The sequence below is a fragment of the Bubalus kerabau genome, chromosome X (genome assembly GCF_029407905.1).
Source record: "Bubalus kerabau isolate K-KA32 ecotype Philippines breed swamp buffalo chromosome X, PCC_UOA_SB_1v2, whole genome shotgun sequence".
In the NCBI taxonomy this organism is placed as follows: domain Eukaryota; kingdom Metazoa; phylum Chordata; class Mammalia; order Artiodactyla; family Bovidae; genus Bubalus; species Bubalus kerabau.
The window spans coordinates 4345735-4367144 of NC_073647.1; the positions used below are offsets into that span (position 1 = coordinate 4345735).

General features: G+C 42.8%; 1 protein-coding gene across 1 annotated transcript in view; it reads left to right on the forward strand.

Annotated features, from left to right (window-relative positions):
* The window catches only part of LOC129639496 (cytochrome c oxidase assembly protein COX20, mitochondrial-like), a 24242-nt gene continuing 2832 nt past the window's right edge, over positions 1-21410 (forward strand). The window contains exon 1 of the mRNA XM_055564649.1: positions 1-112. Within this exon, the coding sequence (XP_055420624.1) occupies positions 1-112 (112 nt within the window). The remainder of the gene's footprint in view (positions 113-21410) is intronic.

The window sequence follows — 21410 nt, forward strand, 5'->3', positions numbered from 1 at the left end:
ATGGGTCTAAGGCCGCAGAACCCACCAGCTAGGAAACAGTTTAATTCCTTGTGTCTCTTCCTAGAGAGGATGGCCGGATCCTGGCTGTCTGCTCTCAAGAAGTTGTCCCCCTGTGAGAGTGTGGGGGTCACCATACTAGGAATTTGTGTATGTACTAAGCAGAGCCTGGAAAGAGGAACCATTTGTACGCAAACACATTGTGGTCAGAAGGAAACTTTGTTATCATTGTTGTGACAGAACCACAACTAAATTTAGCAGCTACGTACTTTGTGTGTGTGCATGTGCACATGTGTGATGCCTGGAGAAAGTAACACTGTATGTTTCCAAAAGCAAAATCTCCCCAGACCAAATAGAAAACCTTCTTCTTACCTGGTATTTGATTGCCATGACTATTCCTCACCCCACTTACTGCATATCTTCGCTTTTTCTGTGTCCTGGGTAGCATGACATTCTTTCAAAAGAGATTATATCACTAGAGGAACACTGGAACCTGGTGGAGTTTTGGGTGTTTTTCTGTTCTCTGGTGGTTTCTGTGCTTGGATTGAAATAAACTGAGGTGTTGAACATCTGTATTTTGAATGGACTTCACACAAATATGAGAGTCTAATCTCTTTTCTAAATTAATTAATTTATTTTAATTGGAGGATAATTACAATACTGTGATGGGTTTTGCCACACATCTACATGAATCAGAACCCCCTTACCACCTCCCTCCCCACCCTATCCCTCTGGGTTGTCCCCGAGCACCGGCTTTGGGTGCCCTGCTTCATGCATGGAACTTGTACTGGTCATCTATTTTACATATGGTAATGTACATGTTTCAATACCATTCTCTCAAATCATCCCATAATCTTTTGATAGCAATTTTGTATATACTTTTATTCTTCACAGTAAACAGTAAATAGATGCTCTCAGTATTTTTTGAAAGTTGTTCCAAAAGTGCAATATCAACTTACAATGTGAAAGAGATGCTATACATCCCTGTTAGCATGTACAGTAACAAAAGGCCTCTCTGGGATTCACAAGTTCTAAAAATACAAACTATATATAATGTATTATAACTGTCTTCACCAAAGTGAATGCTTCTGCCAGTGTGGAAAATAGGAGCAGTTTAATGTCTTGAAATCCACAGAAAAGATGTGGAGAAGAAGGTGAGATAAACATATGCTGGGGGGGACTTCCCTGGTGGTCCAGTGGTTGAGAATCTTCCTTCCAATGCAGGGAACATGGTTTCCATCCCTGGTCGGGGAACCAAGATGCTATGTGCCCTTAGCAACTAAACCCGCATGTTGCAGTGAAGACCCAGTGCAGCCAAAAACAATAAAACCCCCAAATACATGCCAGAGACCTGGTGCAGAGTGAAACACACCTAGAGACGTGAGACAGTCTTAGGAAAAAGTAGGAACAGGAATAGAGGAGAGAGAGGCAGGAAATGGGAGAGTGCATATTAGAATTTTTTATGTTTTTAGGTGCATCAAGTTTTAGTTGCTCACTTGGGATCTTTGACCGTCATTGTGACATGCAGTTTTTTACAAATTTCATTTTAGTTGCAGCATGAGGGATCTAGTTCCCTGACCCAGGATCGAACCCAGAGCCCCTGCATTGGGAGCATGGAATCTTAACCACTGAACCACCAGGGAAGTCCTGGGTCTTCCAGTTGTAGTAGTCAGGTAAGAATTTGATTTGAAGTGACTCTGAGCGGGTTTCACTTCCCCTAATACGTTCTAGGCCTGTGGCTCTCAAATTTTTTGATCTCAGAACAACTTTAAACTCTTAAAACTTTTGGGAACCGCAATTCAACTTTGTTTCCCTGTCTCCCACAGGTGTTCATCCCAAGGGCACTCCTTCCTTAACATCCTGCACTCTGAACTTCCTCAGAGTTCACTTCCTGGGAAGATTAACCCATGACAAGTGTCCAGCCCAGGAACTTCCATATTTATGCAATTTACTTTCAGTAAATCCCTTTACAGTAAGGGATATACTTGACTTCAAGTAAGTAAATTTAATAATATGTGTGGGGATTATTTGTTTTGTAAACAATTTTTTTTAAATCTCGTAAGGTAGTTCTTCGATAATATAGCTCAGGAAAATATGGCATAATCATTAGGAAAATGCAAATCAGAACCACAGTGATGCACCACTTCCCACTCATCAGGATGACTATTATTTTAAAAAGAAAGGAAAAGAACAAGTTTTGACGAGGATCTAGAGAAGTTGGAATGCCGGGGCACTGCTGGTAGGAATATAAAATGATGACGCTACTGTGGAAATCTGGCTACTGTGAAAAGTCTGGGCAGTTCCTCCAAAAGTTAAACAGGGCTTTCATATGATCCACACATTCTACTTCTAGATATGTATCTAAAAGAACTGAAAGCAGTGACTTTAACAGGCATTTGTACATCCACGTTCATACCAGCATTTTTCACAACAGCTGAAATGTGGACGCAGCCTAAACATCCCTTGACGGATGGATGATCAAAATGTAGTGGAATATTATGCATTCTTCAAAAGGAAGGAAATTCTGACAATGCTAAAACAATGATGAACACTGAAGACTTTATGCTAAATGAAATAAGCCAGTAACAAATGGACAAATAGTGTATTATTCCTCTTATCTGTGTTATCTAGAAGAGTCAACTTCATAGAAACAGAAAGAACAGTGGTGGTTGCCAGAGGCTGGAGGGGAGGGAAGAGTGGGGAGCTATTACTTAATTCACACAGCATTTCAGATTGGGATGATGAAAAACTTCTGGAGATGGATATTAGTGATGGGTGCACAGCAATGTGAATATTCTTAATGTCACTGAATTGTACACTTAAAATGGAAAAAATTTGTGTTATGAATATTTTACTACCAAATACTTTTTTAAAACTAAGTATAAAATATGTCTGGAATCTTGCAATGCATTAGTAAGTTGGTTGCATAAAATAGTTAAGGAGTCATTTTTTTTTTATTGCCAGATAATAGTTCAGTGTAGGGATATTCATTGGAAGGACTGATGCTGAAACTGAAGCTCCAATACTTTGACCACCTCATGTGAAGAGCCGACTAATTGGAAAAGACCCTGTTCCTGGGAAAGATTGAGGGCAGAAGGAGAGGGGACGAGAGAGGATGAGATGGTTGGATGGCATCACCGACTCAATGGACATGAGTTTGAGCAAACTTCTGGAGATTGTGAAGTACAGGGAAGCCTGGCATGCTGCAATCAATGGGGTCGCAAAGAGTCGGACACAACTGATCGACTGAACAACAACAACCACCCTAAAAATATTAACTAAGTGAGAGAAGTTAGTCACACAAAAAACACGTATTGAAAGATGTCTAGAAGATGCAGGTCCTTAGAGACAGAAACTAGTTTAGAGCTTGCCTAGGGCTGGGAGGAGATGTGGGAAGAAAAGAGGAAAGGCTGCAAAGTGGTGTTAATGGACACAGGGTTTTTTGAGGCAGAGTGATGATAAGGTTTTAAGTTGATTGTGGTGATGATCATACAACTCAATGGCAATACTGAAAATCATTAAATTCACTTTATATCTCAATAACGCTTTTGTTAACAAAAAGATTAATGAAAACCAAAATCACAGAAAAGTCTCTTGAGGAATATCTTTCCTGATTGACCTAAGAAATTAACCTTTTATGCCTCTGTGTGGAAAGGTTCATGAATTTTCTTGTATTTCGCTTCAATCATTCAGTAAATATTGCAAATTTTCTGTGGGCAAATAACGCTATTGAATGACATAGTGACCTACAAAAAAATATTGTCTTAAAACATGGTGTCTGCCTTTCAAAAGCTTTCTCTCTGATTGAGACAAGCCATTCACACATGAAATGAAATTAATTAAGGCAGTGCCACATTGGCGGTCAATTATTGACTCATGTCCATTTGCCACAGGCAACAAACTGAAAGCATTATTATTGTAAAATTAGCGATACTGAAAATAGGATTTCACAGTGGATAAGAGCAAGGGCTCTGGAGCCAGACTGTCTGGTCTGAATCTTGGCTCCATCATTTACCAACTGTGTGACCTTGTGCAAGTTACTTAAATTGTCTGTGCCTCAGCGTCCTCCTGTTGAAAATAGGGATGATTATGATAATTATGGCACTACTTCACAGAGTTGTTGTGATGATTAGATGTGTTAATACAGATAAAGTGCTCAGAACAGATCCTTGCACATAGTAAATGCTCAATGAAAGTATTAGTTACCATCATTTCCAGAAAACTGTGGGTGACGTCTTTGAGAAATATTGAATATTTGTGCAGTAAAAAGCTTTAAACCTGCATTGAAGATACTTCTTAACAGAGCTGAAACCCTATGCTGGAGATTTTGGCAACACATATGGCAGGTGTCATTCAGGATGTCATAGTTTTATTGGTTCAAGGCATCTACAATGTCCCAAATCCTGACTGAGCATGAAGTACAGGCTCAATAAATACTAGAATTCAAAGAAAAAACCTAGATTAAAATGTTAACATTTTGGATGATGCAATTAATTCATTTTGTAGCCATTTTCTAATTTTTTTTCTGAAAATGACTGGATTACTTTTATTTGTTTTTTATATTTTATTGTTAATATTTCAAGTCCACAGAAATATATAGAGACTAACATGCTGAGCCCTTATGTCAGAAAGTGAAGAAGAACTAAAGAGCCTCTTGATGAAAGTGAAAGAGGAGAGTGAAAAAGTTGGCTTAAAGCTCAACATTCCAAAAAAAGATCATGGTATCTGGCCCCATCACTTCATGGCAAATAGATGAAGAAACAGTGGAAACAGTGGCAGACTTTATTTTTGGGACTCCAAAATCACTGCAGATGGTGACTGCAGCCATGAAATAAAAAGACACTTACTCCTTGGAAGAAAAGTTATGACCAACCTAGACAGCATATTAAAAAGCAGAGACATTACTTTGCCAACAAAGGTCCATCTAGTCAAGGCTATGGTTTTTCCAGTAGTCGTGTTCGGATGTGAGAGTTGTACTGTAAAGAAAGCTGAGCGCTGAAGAATTGATGCCTTTGAACTGTGGTGTTGAAGAAGACTCTTGAGAGTCCCTTGGACTGCAAGGAGATCCAACCAGTCCATCCTAAAATAAATCAATCCTGAATGTTCATTGGAAGGACTGATGCTGAAGCTGAAACTCCAATACTTTGGCCACCTGATATGAAGAACTGACTCCTTTGAAAAGATCCTGATGCTGGGAAAGATTGAAGGTGAGTGGAAAAGGGGATGAGAGAGGATGAGATGTTTGGATGGCATCACCAACTCAATGGACATGAATTTGAGTAAACTCCAGGACTTGGTGATGGACAGGGAGGCCTGGCGTGCTACTGTCCATGGGGTCGCAAAGTGTCAGACAGCACTGAGCAACTGAACTGAACTGAACTGAACTGAACATGCCGAGCACACATATACCCGTTACTTAGCTTTGTTAAACTGCAACCCTAGGAACTTCCCTGGTGGTCCAGTGACTAGGACTCTGTGCTTCCAGTGCAGGGATTCAGGGTTTGATCCCTGATCAGGGAATTAGATCCCACATGCCCCAACTAAAAGTTCGAATGCTACAACTAATAAATCCCACATGCCACAGCTGAGGATCCTACATTGCACAGCTTAATAGAAAAGATAGGAAAAGATCCCTTGTGCCGCAATGAAGACCAGGCTGAGGCCAATAAATAAATTCAAAAAATTTTTGAAATATAATAAAAAGTATGTCTGGAGCTTTTAAATAAATAAAAGCAACTACTAAATAAAAGTTCACTTTAAAACATAGGTAAAAATAAACTGTAACCCTAGGCCTTGTGTACCTGAGTTTCCTTTCTTAAGATTTAAAATGTTACAGAGTGGACACCCTGGATGCACCTTTCTCAGTCTCTCAGACACCACCTCTCCCTAGAAGTGCCCTTATCTTGAGTATTTTTATACTACTACCAGAGTGAGGGTATTCATAAATAATATAGGGTTTTTGCATATTTTGAAACTATATACACAGAGAACAAACTTGTGGTTGGAAGGGATAGTTAGGGAGTTTGGAATGGGCATGTACACACTGCTATATTTAGAAAGAATAACCAACAAGAACCTACTATATAGCACATAGAACTCTGATCAGTGTTACGTGGCAGCTTAGATGCTGGAGGCAGGGGGGAAGTTTGTATACATATGGCTGAGTCCCTTTGCTGTTCACCTGGACCTGTCACAACATTGTTCACTGACTATACCCCAATACAAAATAAAAAGTTAAAAAAATTATGTACAAATGGTAATCTGTACGTGTATCATTCTGAAACACCATTTTCATTGAGCACTTTCTGAGACGCCTTCATGTTGCTACATGTAGCTCTAGTTCATTTTCACTGTTGTAGAGAATTCCAGAAGGTCTATGTTCATTTATCCTTTCTTTTGATGGAGGACATTTATATCCTTTCCAATTTTCCCTACTACAAATGGGATTCCTCTGAAAACTCTTGGGTATATGTATAGATTTCTCTAAATGTCCATCTAAAAGAGATATTTGCACCTTCAACTTGACCAGATATTGCCAAATTGCTCTGTAAAGTACTTCGATTCTCACCAGCAGTGCCAGGAAGTTTCCATTGCTTCACATCCTTGCCAAAAGTTGATATGTGATGTGCTTTTAAAAGTTTTGCCAGTTTGATGGATGTGAAATGATATCTTATGGAAAGCACATAGAAGTTTCCCTGGCACATAGTAGGGTCTGAGTAAGGGTGAGTTGGTATTTTAATGACCATATCCATAATCAGTATCATAATCAATATGGGTTGGGCACCTTTTCCTTTGTTGGTCAAGAAAAGTTTTCTGTAAGGTACCTCTTCAGGTCTTTTCCCCATTATTCTACTACATTGCCTCTTTCTTAGTGATTTATAGGATTCTTTATATTTTCTTGCACTATTCCTTTGTTTCTTATGTATTCTTTGTCATGTCTTTAACTTCATTTATGGTGTCTTTTGTCATTCAGAATTATGCTTTTTAATTTAATATACTCAGATTTATCATTTCACCCTGTGGGTTGTGCTTTTTATATCTTATTTTAAAAAGGCCTTGCCTATTAGTGGGGCTTCCCAGGTGGTGACCATGGTAAAGAATCCACCTGCCAATGTAGGAGACATGAGATGCAGATCTGATCCCTGGGTCAGGAAGAGCCCTTGGAGGAGGAAATAGCAGTTCACTCCAGTATTCTTCCCTGTTAGTGGTTATGAGTTCCCAAGGGAACTCTGTTTTTCTGGACAGAACCCAGGCCTAGGTAGGCAACCTTTCATTTAGTCTCCTCTGCCAGTGGACACATGGTTTTCCCTAATTTTCCATTTCACTGAGGGAATAACGAATTAATGGTCCACGATTAAATATGAGGGTCTTGGTCTCAAAGCCTTGGCTCCTCTCTCTGTTTGTACATCGAACTGATTAGTATTGGGCTCAGCTGAGAGCTGAACCTGATACTCCACAATAATAGAGACATTGATAAGAGCCAAACTGTCTCATATACCAGTCCAGAGAAAGGCAGCCCATGCTGGCATAGAGTGTTTATCTTCACCATGTCCTCAGGTACCCAAGCTCTTCCTATCTTGTTGTTCCAGTCTATGTGACCTCTGTATCTCAGGTCACTTCACAGTCCAAGAAGTCCCTAGCTTTCATGTTTACATTCCAGCCAGCAGAAAAGAGCAAGAGGTCAAGACAAACGGACATGGCAGCTATCTTTTAAAGAAGATTCTCAGTTGCTTCCCAATGACATTTTCTTTAATGTCCCATTGGTCAGAACTTAGTCATGGTCGTCTTTATTCTGGATGACTGTCCCACTGAAAATTAGGAGTTTGGTTTTAGATACACAGGAGAATGTATATTGAGGGCTAACAGTCTTGGTCACAGAGATCAAATCTCAAGTCATTAGATGACAAGTTGCCCATATACTGCTCTAGTTTCTAGTTCTCTCATCCTTTCTGGTACCTTATTTTCTTGTACTCTCAACTGTGCCTTTCAGACAGTCATTCAATAATTATTTATTGAGCATGTACTATGAAGCCAGGAACTGTTTTCAGAGCAGGACTTATACCAGTGAAGAAGACAAAAGCCCTGCCCGCATGAAGCTTACATTCTAATTGAGGGAGGCAGACCACAAGCAAACCAGAAAATGCAATACCGTAATGTCAGAGGGTATAAATTGGGATGGAGAAAAGTAAAGCATGTTTTCTAAGGGGATGAGGACTGCTGGGAGTGGAGCGAGTGGTTACCAACATTTGGGTGAGAGCATTTGAGGCAGAAGTAAGACCAAGTGCCCTGAGGTGGAAGTGGACACTGTATGTTCAAGGAAAAACAATAGGGTGTGTGTCGCTGGAGCATGGTGGCAAAGTGGAGAGAGAGAAAGAGATCAGGGGTACACCAAAGATGCCAAAGCACCAGATCAGCCAGAGCATAGCAGGCTTTTGCTTTTATTGGAGTGAGAAGAGATCCACTGGAGGGTTTGAACAGAGGGGCATGCCATGATCTGACTGACGTTTCATTTATGTATTTGACCTCACCACGCTGCACGTGGGATCTTATTTTCCCAACCAGGGATCAAACCTGTACCCCCAGCAGCAGAAGAATAGACTCTGAATCACTGGACCACCAGGGACGTCCTTGTCTTAAGTTTTATGAAGACCACTTCAGCTGTAGGGGTGAGAATAGACTCTAAGGTAGGAAACGGTGGATGGGGGGAGATAAGTGAGAAGACTACTCTGGGTGGCCAGGCAGGAGATGAAAGTCACCCAGATTAGGATGGTAGTAATGGAGGTGGCTTCCCCAGTGGCTCAGTGGTAAAGAATCTGCCTGCAATGCAGGAGACTCAGGAGACCCAGGTTCGATCCTTGGGTCAGTAAGATCCCCTGGAGGAGGGCACGGCAACCCACTCTAGTATTCTTGCTTCAGGAATCCTAGACAGAGGAGGCTGGTTGGCTACAGTCTATTGGGTTGCAAAGAGTCAGGCATGACTGAAGTGACTTAGCACAGGACAGCAGAATGGGGGTGACAAGAAAGGGTAAAATTACAGGTAGATTGTGATGGTTCCGCCAAAAATATATGCTGAAGGATCAAGACAAGGTGTGTGTGTGAGACAGACACAGGTGATAGAACCAAGTCTTAGCTTTCTGGCCTGAGCAAACATTGAGTGGTGATGTCATTTACAGAGACAAGGAATTCTGGGAAACAAGCAGGCTTGGGGGATGGAAATCAAGAGACCTGGTTAAATTTGAGATATGCAAGGGGAGACATGATACAGTTGGGCATAGCATTTGAAAGTTCAGAGATATTTGGGTTGGAGATATGCCTGTGGGTGTCATCAGCATATATGTGGTCATGAGATGAGGGGAGATCAGGAGGAAATGCAGCATAGAGTTTGGGAGAGTTGGCAGTAGGGAAAATCAGGACATCCTCTTCTGATTCCTATTTTTTCAGTGAAATCAGAGGAAGGATCATTTGCTGAGAATGACATGTTAGAGGAGAAACTGGAGGTTTGAGGACAAGGGAGACAGTGTGAAATATCTATGTGTGATATTGTATTTTATACAACATTTCTACGTGTTTGTTTTGGAACAGAGTTTTGTGTTATTCAAGGAGCAGTTTGCTGTGGTAGTTCACTTTTACAGAAAGGAAAAGGTCATTTTAAAAGACATATAGTTACTTCTAATCATCCTATCCTTGGCAACATAGAAAAAAGAAACAATCAGAAATCAAAAATGTTTCTTACAGATTTCCAGTTGTCATGAGGAAGTGGGGTGGGGGAGGGAAGTATTGGGAGTTTGGGATTAGCAAATGCAAACTATTATATATACCATGAATACACAACAGGGTTCTACTACATAGCACAAAAAGCCATTTTCAGCATCCCATGATAAACTGTGTGGAAAAGAATATGAAAAAATATATGTGTGTGTGTGTACTGAATCACTTTACTATACACAGAAATTAACACAACATTGGAAATCAATCACACTCCCATAATATTTTAAAAAATCTAAAATGCTTCTTAAATTCCAGCAAATGAATAAAATCGAAATGGAATTGGCTATCCCCTTTCTTTACATGGGAGGCATGACATCAGAGAGTGATTGGCCTAACGTCTCTTGCTCCCACCAGGACTAGGTGACTGTCATCCTACAGACAGGGTGAACTCCAGGGATGTTTGGCCACTGGTCCCCTTTCCAGGGAAGAATGCTGCTGCTCTACAATGCTGCACTGAAAGTGTAGACAGGACAGAGGACTAGAAACTGAGAAGCAATGCCTCAGCTGTCTTGGGCAGATTAGCTGAGTTCTAGCCACCTGAAGATGTCATGGCCCCTAACCAAAGCGGATCTGAGTGTCTCAGTCTGGAGATCACTGGAGATAAGGGCCCGACCTTGGCCAGGCAGTCCCTGAGGTTAGACGGAGCCAGCGTGTACTCAGGAGCTCTCTCCCATTCTCTGCTTCATAGTCCCTTTCACATGGACTAGATTACAGAGCATCATTTCCCCTCTCCTCCCAGGCCACCTCATGAAACACTGGCAGTCATTAACAGATTTTTTTCTGCAGTGCCAGATGTAGGAAGAAGCAAACTCTTCTTTAGCTTATCCTTCACACTGTGAGGAACTTAACCTGGGAGGGACATGTACTTCTGCTTACCATAGTCATAGAGGATCTTTCTTTGCAGCCTTCAATTTTGTTTAACTGTCCATACCAGGAAGCCATGTGGACAAGTGGTGTAGATATGGACAAAGATCTCACGTGGTGTATGTATGGATGAAGAAGTGGGACAGATCCAAGACGCGTTCAGGAAGTGAGTTCTGTAGGACTTGCCCGATTAGACATGGGAAGGAAGGAGCATGAGGATTCTAGACCAACCAAACCCAGCCCATTTATTTCTGTATGACCCATGACCTAAGAATGGATTTTACATTTTTAAATAGCTGGGAAAAAATCAAAAGGAACCTATGAAAATTATGTGAAAACTTTTTAGTGCACCTAATTGAATACTGATTGGAACACAGCCCCACCCACTTGCTACATGCTGTCTAATGACTGCTTTCATTCTGCAACCGCAGGGCTGACTAGTTGCGACAGAGACCATATGGCTGGCCAAGCCTCAAATATTTCCCATTTGGCTTTTTACGGAAAATGTACACTGACCTAGGTGACTTGTGGGTTCCTGGCCTGGGTAACTGGATGGGAGATATTGTCATCACTGAGACGGGGAACACAGGAAGAGGAGCAGGTGTTCAGGGAAGAGCAGGAGGTCAGGTAGGGGCATGGTGATCCTCAAGTACCTATAGGTCTCCAAGGGGAGAAGCCCAGCAAGCAGCTGGGTATAGGCTCTAGAACTTAGGAGAGAGGCTGGAGCTGGACGCCAAACCAGGGAGTATTGACACCCTTCTGGTTCTACCTACTGAAGTAAACACGCCAAACCCCATAGTCTTCTTGCCACTCTGGGTAAGGAGCTGAGAGTTTCAGGTTTGTTTTCAGGGCCAGTGTTTGCTTTAGCCATAAAGTTCTCATTTCTTTTGGAACCCTAAAGATGTAACAAGGTGCAGGTGAAGGTGAGAGGGCTTTTGAGAATTTATTTGAGAATTGGAATGATCTTCAGTTTAGTCTCCAGTCTTCCTAGGATCTTAAGGCCTGTTCTTGTTTAAATTGGGCTTCCCAGATGGCTCAATGGGTAAAGAATTCACCTGCAATGCAGGAGACACAAGAGACTCAGGCTCAGTTCCTGGAGGAGGGCAGGGCAACCTACTCCAGTATTCTTGCCTGGAGAGTCCCATGGACAGAGGAGCCTGGTGGGCTACAGTCCATGGGGTCACAAAGTATCTGACACGACTGATGATACTTGGCAAGCACACATGAACACACACTTGTTGAAATTACAGCTGTGTGGTGAGGGAGGACATAAGTGGATCTTTTAATTTTGTTGTTCTAGGTTGTGCTTTGGCAGAGAGGTGAAAAGCAAAACCAAAATGTAGCATTTTTCTATTCCTGAAATCAGATTCCTTCGGAAAACCATTGCTTTTTTTACTATATAAAAATAACAGTAGAATGTTAGTGAAAGGGAAACTGAAGCCGCTCAGTCGTGTCCAACTCTTTGCGACCCCGTGGACTGTAACCCACTAGGCTCCTCCGCCCATGGGATTCTCCAGGCAAGAATACTGGAGTGGGTTGCCATTACTCAGCCATAAAAAAGAAGAAAATAATGCTATTTGCAGGAACATGAATGGACCTAGAGATTGTCATATTGAGTGATGTAAGGAAGACAAACATCATATGATACTGCTTAGAAAGGCAATGCCAAAGAATGCTCAAACTACCGCACAATTGCACTCATCTCACATGCTAGTAAAGTAATGCTCAAAATTCTCCAAGCCAGGCTTCAGCAATATGTGAACCTTGAACTTCCTGATGTTCAAGCTGGTTTTGGAAAAGGCAGAGGAACCAGAGATCAAATTGCCAACAGCCGCGGGATCATAGAAAAAGCAAGAGAGTTCCAGAAAAACATCTATTTCGCTTTATTGACAATGCCAAAGCCTTTGACTGTGTGGATCACAATCAACTGTGGAAAATTCTGAAAGAGATGGGAATACCAGACCACCTGACCTGCCTCTTGAGAAATTTGTATGCAGGTCAGGAAGCAACAGTTAGAACTGGACATGGAACAACAGACTGGTTCCAAATAGGAAAAGGAGTTCATCAAGGCTGTATATTGTCACCCTGTTTATTTAACTTATATGCAGAGTATATCATGAGAAACGCTGGACTGGAAGAAACACAAGCTGGAATCAAGATTGCCGGGAGAAATATCAATAACCTCAGATATGCAGATGACATCACCCTTATGGCAGAAAGTGAACAGGAACTCAAAAGCCTCTTGATGAAAGTGAAAGTGGAGAGTGAAAAAGTTGGCTTAAAGCTCAACATTCAAAAAACGAAGATCATGGCATCCGGTCCCATCACTTCATGGGAAATAGATGGGGAAACAGTGGAAACAGTGTCAGACTTTAATTTTCTGGGCTCCAAAATCACTACAGATGGTGACTGCAGCCACGAAATTAAAAGACACTTACTCCTTGAAAGGAAAGTTATGACCAACCTAGATAGCATATTCAAAAGCAGAGACATTACTTTGCCAACAAAGGTCTGTCTAGTCAAGGCTATGGTTTTTCCTGTGGTCGTGTATGGATGTGAGAGTTGGACTGTGAAGAAGGCTGAGCACCGAAGAATTGATGCTTTTGAACTGTGGTGTTGGAGAAGACTCTTGAGAGTCCCTTGGACTGCAAGGAGATCCAACCAGTCCATTCTGAAGGAGATCAGCCCTGGGATTTCTTTGGAAGGAATGATGCTAAAGCTGAAACTCCAGTACTTTGGCAACCTCATGTGACGAGTTGACTCATTGGAAAAGACTCTGATGCTGGGAGGGATTGGGGGCAGGAGGAGAAGGGGACGACAGAGGATGAGTTGGCTGGATGGCATCACTGACTCAATGGACGTGAGTCTCAGTGAACTCCGGGAGTTGATGATAGACAGGGATGCCTGGCGTGCTGCGATTCATGGGGTCGCAAAGAATCGGACATGACTGAGCGACTTATCTGATCTGATCTGATATGTGAAATCAAAAACAAAAATGGTACAAATGAATTCATTTGCAAAACAGAAATAGGGTCACATAGCAAAAGAGACACAGATGTATAGAAGTCTTTGGCCTCTGTGGCAGAGGGAGAGGGTGGGATGATTTAGGAGAATGTCATTTAAACATGTATAATATCATATATGAAATGAATTGCCAGTCCAGGTTCGATGCATGATACAGGATGCTTGGGGCTGGTGCACTGGGATGACCCTGAGGGACGGTAAGGGGAGAGAGGAAGGTTCAGGATGGGGAACACGTGTACACCCGTGGCAGATTCATGTTGATGTATGGTAAAACCAATACAATATTGTAAAGTAATTAGCCTCCAATTAAAATAAACAAATTTATATTTTAAAAAGGATGAAAAAAAAAAAGAAATAGAGTCACAGATGTAGAAAACAGATTTCTGGTTACTAGGGGGGAAACTGGTGTTGAGGAGGGATAAATTTGGAACATTGGGATTGACACATATACACGACTATGTATAACCAATGAGAACCTACTGTATAGCACAGGGAACTCTACTCAATGCTCTGTGATGACCTAAATGGGAAGACAATCCAAAGAAGAAGGGATATATGTATACATAGAGCTGATCCACTTTGCTGTACACCAGAAATTGACAAAATATTATAAAGCAACTGTACTCCAATAAAAAACTTTTAATGAAAGAAAACGTTGATTCCTCTGGACACCACTTATGTCATTGATTTGAACTCTTGCCTAAGTCCGATGTACTTAGGAAGCTTTGGTAACAGAGACGGAAGTGGGTGATCCACGGGCCTGGAAAAAGAGGCTGGGTACCGTCTAGCAACTGCCTTACGATGTCAGGGAACTGAGGCTTTCCTCCTCCTTCCTTCCTCATCATTTTATTCTCCTGCATCTGTCCTCTTTTTTCCTTGATTCATCTCCATGTGGTGGTTCAGAGTGTGAATTTCTACACTAGATTCCCTGGGTTCAGATTCTAGCTCACTACTTATTGTGTGATCTCAAACAACTTATCTAGCTTCACTATGCCTCAGCTTCCCCAGTCGTAAGGTGGTGAGTGATATTAGTAATTGCTTCACAAAGTTGCAGTGAGTATAAAATGAGCTCGTGTATGCAAAGCCCACCTGTAGACCAAGTTTCAGATTAGAAATGAGTGTCAGGAGGCCCACTCCCGCTTGTGGTATGCAGGTACTTGTGTGTGCATGTGCTAAGTCACTTCCGTTGTGTCTCACTCTTTGTGACCCTATGGACTGTAGCCTGCCAGGCTCCTCTGTCCACGGGATTTTACAGGCAAGAAAACTGGAGTGGGTTGCCACGCCCTCCTCTAGGGGATCTTCCCAACCCAGGGATGGAAGCCACGACTCTTATGTCTCCTGCATTGGCAGGCGGGTTCTTTACCACTACCACCTCCTGGGAAGCCCGGTGCGCAGGAACACAAGAGGGTAACAGTTGCTGTTGAGGGTAAAAAAGTCCCTAGTAGGAAAGAGATCGCCAAGTGAATTTACTGATGGGATGGCCAGCAAAAGGGTCCTTGAGGATGAACCAGCGGGTGGAGCAGCTTTCAGGGAGTTCACTGAGGCAGGTGGTAGTGGTACTCCACTCTCCTGACCTTAGAGGCCAGGTACATTTTTGTTGTGGGTGGCTGCCTGTGCACCTTAGGGTGTTGAGCAGCACCCCAGGTCTCTACCCCACTTCCCAAAATGTCTCCAGTCATTGCCAAATGTCTTGGCATTGATCCTGCCCAATGACCAATCCCAGTTAGGAACCACTGTTCTAAGATCTAAGGGACCAGGGAACAAAGGAATAACCATAGAAGTGAGCATGTGTGAGGTCGGCCAGCAGGTGATGGTGGGGAAGATCAGGGTCTATACACACATACCTGCATACCACAAGCAGGAGCGGGCAGCCTGACCCTCATTTCTAACCTGGCAGTTGGTCTACAGGCAGGCTATGTTTAGGAATCTGAGGATGATCAAGGTCTGCCTCACCATCCCTGTAGCTGTCCTTTCCACTTCCTGGTGAAGGCTTTCTCACTACTAGTGACCTCCAACTTGTTAACTTGAACAAACAATTTCAGTTCTATTACTGCTGCTAACTATAAAGCAGTTTAATTCCTCTAATAAGACCCAAGACTTCTAAGATAGTAGCCCTGAAGGAAAAAGGCATTAGCTGGAGAAGACTATCTACTGAAAGACATAAAAAATAAAGTCCTGAATCAATGGAGGTGTGTGTATGTACCTTGTCACAATTACAAAGATGTGGTGGCCTGTTGGCCTCCTGGAAAGAGGAAGTGCAAGATACCCACCCCACTCTGCTACCTCCTGGAAGAGTGAGTGGGTTGATGAGGTAGCTGACTTCCTAGGGATGTCCCAACATTGGATCAGGAGGGGGAAGCAGAGCAGGGCCAGGGACTGATTTGCTGAGAGCCATCCAAAGGAAGAAATCCGTGCTGCAGAATATCTGGCAGGGAGGGAACCTGAGGGTAGAGAGGTATCCATCTGTGAGATAAATATCAGATTTGGAGTGAAGAGAGGTTCACTCCAAAGTGTGAAGAAGAGTGAAGAAGAGACACAAAGAGTGAAGAAGAGCCAGTTCCATCTCAAGACATTTCCCTAGTGCAGGCTTGTTAGATCCTGACTAACTAAATGTCAGTTTCCTACAAGTTGCAGTGGCTGGAGAAACTTGCTGAAATGCCCTTCAGTGACATGAGCTGGATTTATGGGTCATGGTTGCAGGAATGGATGCATCCAGACAGCGAGCAATGAGCAGCTAGTGTGAGGAGAGCACACAGCACAGAGGGGTGGGGAGCTCTTGGAGAGAAGAAGAGACTGAGCAGAGGACAGGACCTGGGAGGCACTGGGAGGGAGGGGCCAACACTGGACTGCTAGACACAGACTGTAGACCTTACTCTAGGTCCCATTACCTGAAGTGAGGATGAAATGTCTTTAAACAAGATTGGTTGGGCAAAGTTTCCCCTAAAGGATTTCTATAGCTGCAGAGAAATGGGTAGGAAATGGGAACGGGAAACTGAAAACTTTTTCACCTTTTTAAAGAGAGCTGGTTATCTGTGAACATTGCTAGAAGAAATCCAAATCAGAAACATACATTAAATTCAACTGAAGGAGGCTATGGCTTTAGAGACTCTTTAGAGAGGAAATACTGAGGGAGTAACTCATATCAGTTCAATTGCAAACCGAAAACCACTTCTGTGTAATTCTGATAGTGGAAGGAAGCCAGAGGAGGTAAGCAGAGAGGCCCAAGAGTTTGGGGGCATAAGGGACGGGTGGTCGATGCTCAGATGTGTGTGGAAGCTACAACGATCAATAACTGGCTACCGTTCAGGAAGACAGACACAGGGCAGGGTTCCCATGCAGTCAGCGTGTTCCAGTATGGCAAGGTTGATTGCTATCAGCCAGCATCTTTGTATGTTTTGCCGGTGGGCTTCCGTGGTGGCTCAGATAGGTGAAGAATCTGCCTGTAATGCAGGAGAGCCCGCTTCGATCCCTGGGTAGGGAATGTCCCCTGGAAGAGGGCATGGCAACCCTCTCCAGTATTCTTGCCTTGAAAATCCTATGGATAGAGGAGACTGGTGGGCTACAGTCCATCGGGTTGCAAAGAGTCGGACATGACTGAGTGACTTTCACTTTCCATAACAAAGGAGGATGTGGTGGTGGTGGTGGTGGTGGGGATTATCTTATTTTCAAAACCAAAACATTCTGTGTAAATACCCCAGATTACCTCTTTGAACATAATTTCTCTTGCATGTGACCTGAATTGTATTCAGCTGACCCGGTACCTACTTGGGGTTCCGGTGGAACCAAGTTCAGCCTAGTTTCCTCCCAGAAGCCTTTCACTTTCACTGTTTGTTGTGGTAGGGATCATTCTGCCAGATCAGCCCTTTCCCTTCACTCAACCTCTTTCATTTTGGGTGTTTGTCTATCTAGATTTAGTTTGGGCTATGGAGGGAAGATCTAGTACTATCTCCATGTTACATTGCTTCTGGAAGCATCTCAAATCTTGACTATGGCAAAGAGGAACTATGAAATAATTCAGTGCATGAGCACTATAGGACCTGGTCAGCTTTGCACTGAACAGAACTGCACATCTATATTAGCTCTGCTTTTGCTTCTCAGTATCAAACATCCAGTTATAATAGTGCTAGGCACTATTACTTACATCTCTCAAATGGATACAGAATCCAGAAGACCCAATCCAGTTAATTACAGAGAAAGGGCACCCTTGGAATAACTATGCTAAGTCACTTCAGTCGTGTCCAACTCTGTGTGACCCCATAGACGGCAGCCACCAGGCTCCCCCATCCCTGGGATTCTCCAGACAAGAACACTGGAGTGGGTTGCCATTTCCTTCTCCAATGCATGAAAGTGAAAAGTGAAAGCAAAGTCGCTCGGTCGTTGGCATAACCACTGGATTATAATTATAATTGGTTACCTGTATATCCCAGGTGGCTCAGTAGGTAAAGAATCTGCCTGCAATACAGGAGACGCAAGAGACTTGGGTTGGATCCCTGGGTTGCGAAGATTCCCTGGAGGAAGGAATGGCAATCCACTCTAGTATTCTTGCCTGGAGAATCCCATGGACACAGGAGCCTAGCAGGCTACAGTTCATGCAGTCACAGAGTTGGACACCACTGAAGTGACTTCAGTGAGTGGTTGCTGCACACCACCGCAGCCGACAAGAGGAGATACCCTATGTCCAAGGTCAGGAGATGCGGCCGAGAGGAGATACCCCACATCCAAGGTAAGAGAGACCCAAGTAAGATGGTAGGCGCTGAGAGAGGGCATCAGAGAGCAGACAGACTGAAACCAGAATCACAGAAAACTAGCCAATCTGATCACATGGACCACAGCCTTGTCTAACTCAATGAAACTAAGCCATGCTGTGTGGGGCCACCCAAGACGGATGGGTCATGGTGGACAGGTGAGACAGAATGTGGTCCCCTGGAGAAGGGAATGGCAAACCACTTCAGTATTCTTACCTTGAGAACCCCATGAACAGTATGAAAAGGCAAAAAGGTAGGACACTGAAAGAGGAACTCCCCAGGTAGGTAGGTGCCCAATATGCTACTGGAGATCAGTGGAGAAATAATTCCAGAAAGAATGAAGGGATGGAGCCAAAGGAAAAATAACACCCAGTTGTGGATGTGACTGGTGATAGAAGCAAGGTCCAATGCTGTAAAGAGCAATATTGCACAGGAACCTGGAATGTTAGGTCCATGAATCAAGGCAAATTGAAAGTGGTCAAACAGGAGATGGCAAGAGTGAACATTGGCATTCTAGGAACCAGCAAACTAAAATGGACTGGAATGGGCGAATTTAACTCAGATGACCATTATATCTACTACTGTGGGCAGGAATCCCTTAGGAGAAATGGAGTAGCCATCCTAGTCAACAAGAGAGTCTGAAATGCAGTACTTGGATGCAATCTTAAAAATGACAGAATGATCTCTGTTCATTTCCAAGACAAACCATTCAATATCACGGTGATCCAAGTCTATACCCCGACCAGTAACACTGAAGAAGCTGAAGTTGAACGGTTCAATGAAGACCTACAAGACTTTTTAGAACTAACACCCCCAAAAGATGTCATTTTCATGATAGGGGATTGGAATTCAAAAGTAGGAAGTCAAGAAATACTAGGAGTAACAGGCAAATTTGGCCTTGGAGTATAGAATGAAGCAGGGCAAAGGCTAAGAGTTTTGCCAAGAGATGCACTGGTCTTAGCAAACATCCTCTTCCAACAACACAAAAGAAGACTACACAAGGACATCACCAGATGGCCAACACCGAAATCAGATTGATTTTATTCTTTCTAGTCAAAGATGGAGAAGCTTATACAGTCAGCAAAAACAAGACTGAATGCTGACTGTGGCTCAGATCATGAACTCCTTATTGCCAAATACAGACTGAAATTGAAGAAAGTGGGGAAAACCACTAGACCATTCAGGTATGACCTAAATCAAATCCCTTATGGTTATACAGTGGAAGTGAGAAATAGATTTAAAAGACTAGACCTGATAGACAGAGTGCCTGATGAACTATGGACAGAGGTTCATGACATTGTACAGGAGACAGGGATCAAGACCATCCCCAAGAAAAATAAATGCAAAAAAGCAAAATGGCTGTCTGAGGAGGCCTTACAAATAGCTGTGCAAAGAAGAGAAGCAAAAACCAGGAGAAAAGGAAAGATATACCCATTTGAATGCAGAATAGTAAGGAGAGATAAGAAAGCCTTCCTCAGTGATCAGTGCAAAGAAAGAGAGGAAAACAATAGAATGGACAGGCTAGAGATCTCTTCAAGAAAAGAGAGATACCAAGGGAACATTGCATGCAAAGATGGGCTCAATAAAGGACAGATATGGACCTAACAGAAGCAGAAGATATTAAGAAGAGGTAGCAAGAATACACAGAAGAACTGCACAAAAAAGATCTTCACAACCCAGATAATCACAATGGTGTGATCACTCACCTAGAGCCAGACATCCTGGAATGTGATGTCAAGTGGGCTTTAGGAAGCATCACTACAAACAAAGGTACTGGAGGTGATCAAAGTCCTGTTGAGCTATTTCAAATCCTAAAAGATGATGCTGTAAAAGTGGTGCACACAATATGCCAGCAAATTTGGAAAACTCAGCAGTGGCAACAGAACTGGAAAAGGTCAGTTTTCTTTCCAATCCCAAACAAAGGCAATGCTAAAGAATGCTCAAAATACTGCACAGTTGCACTCATCTCACACACTACTAAAGTAATGCTTAAAATTCTCCAAGCCAGGCTTATACAGTATGTCAACCATGAACTTCCAGATGTTCAAGCTCGTTTTAGAAAAGGCAGAGGAACCAGAGGTCAAATTGCCAACATCCACTGGATCATCGAAAAAGCAAGAGAGTTCCAGAAAAACATCTATTTCTGCTTTATTGACTATGCCAAAGCCTTTGACTGTGTGGATCACAATAAACTGTGGAAAATTCTGAAAGAGGTGGGAATACCAGACCACCTGATCTGCCTCTTGAGAAACGTGTATGCAGGTCAGGAAGCAACAGTTAGAACTGGACATGGAAAAACAGACTGATTGGAAATAGGAAAAAGAGTAGTAAGTGTCTTTTTATCTTAGGGGGGCTCCAAAATCACTGCAGATGGTGATTGCAGCCATGAAATTAAAAGATGCTTACTCCTTGGAAGGAAAATTATGACCAACCTAGACACCATATTAAAAAGCAGAGACATTACTTTGTCAGCAAAGTTCCATCTAGTCAAGGATATGGTTTTTCCAGTCATCATGTATGGATGTGAGAGTTGGACTATAAAGAAATCTGAGCACCGAAGAATTGATGCTTTTGAACTGTGTTGCTGGAGAAGACTCTTGAGTCCCTTGGACTGCAAGGAGATCCAAACAGTCCATGCTAAAGGAGATCACGCCTGGATGTTCAGTGGAAGGAATGATGCTAAAGCTGAAACTCCAATACTTTGGCCACCTGACACAAAGAGCTGACTCATTTGAAAAGACCCTGATGCTGGGAAAGATTGAGGGCAGGAGAAGTGGACAACAGAGGATGAGATGGTTGGATGGCATCACTGACTCAATGGACATTAGTTTGTGTAAACTCCAGGAGTTGGTGATGGACAGGGAGGCCTGGCATGCTACAGTTCATGGCGTTGCAAAGAGTTGGACACACTCAATATGACAGTTGACCAACTGAACTGAACTGAAGTGACTTAGCAAGACACCTGCATATCTACCCGCTGAATACAGCCTTGATCGTCCATATAGCTGGCTT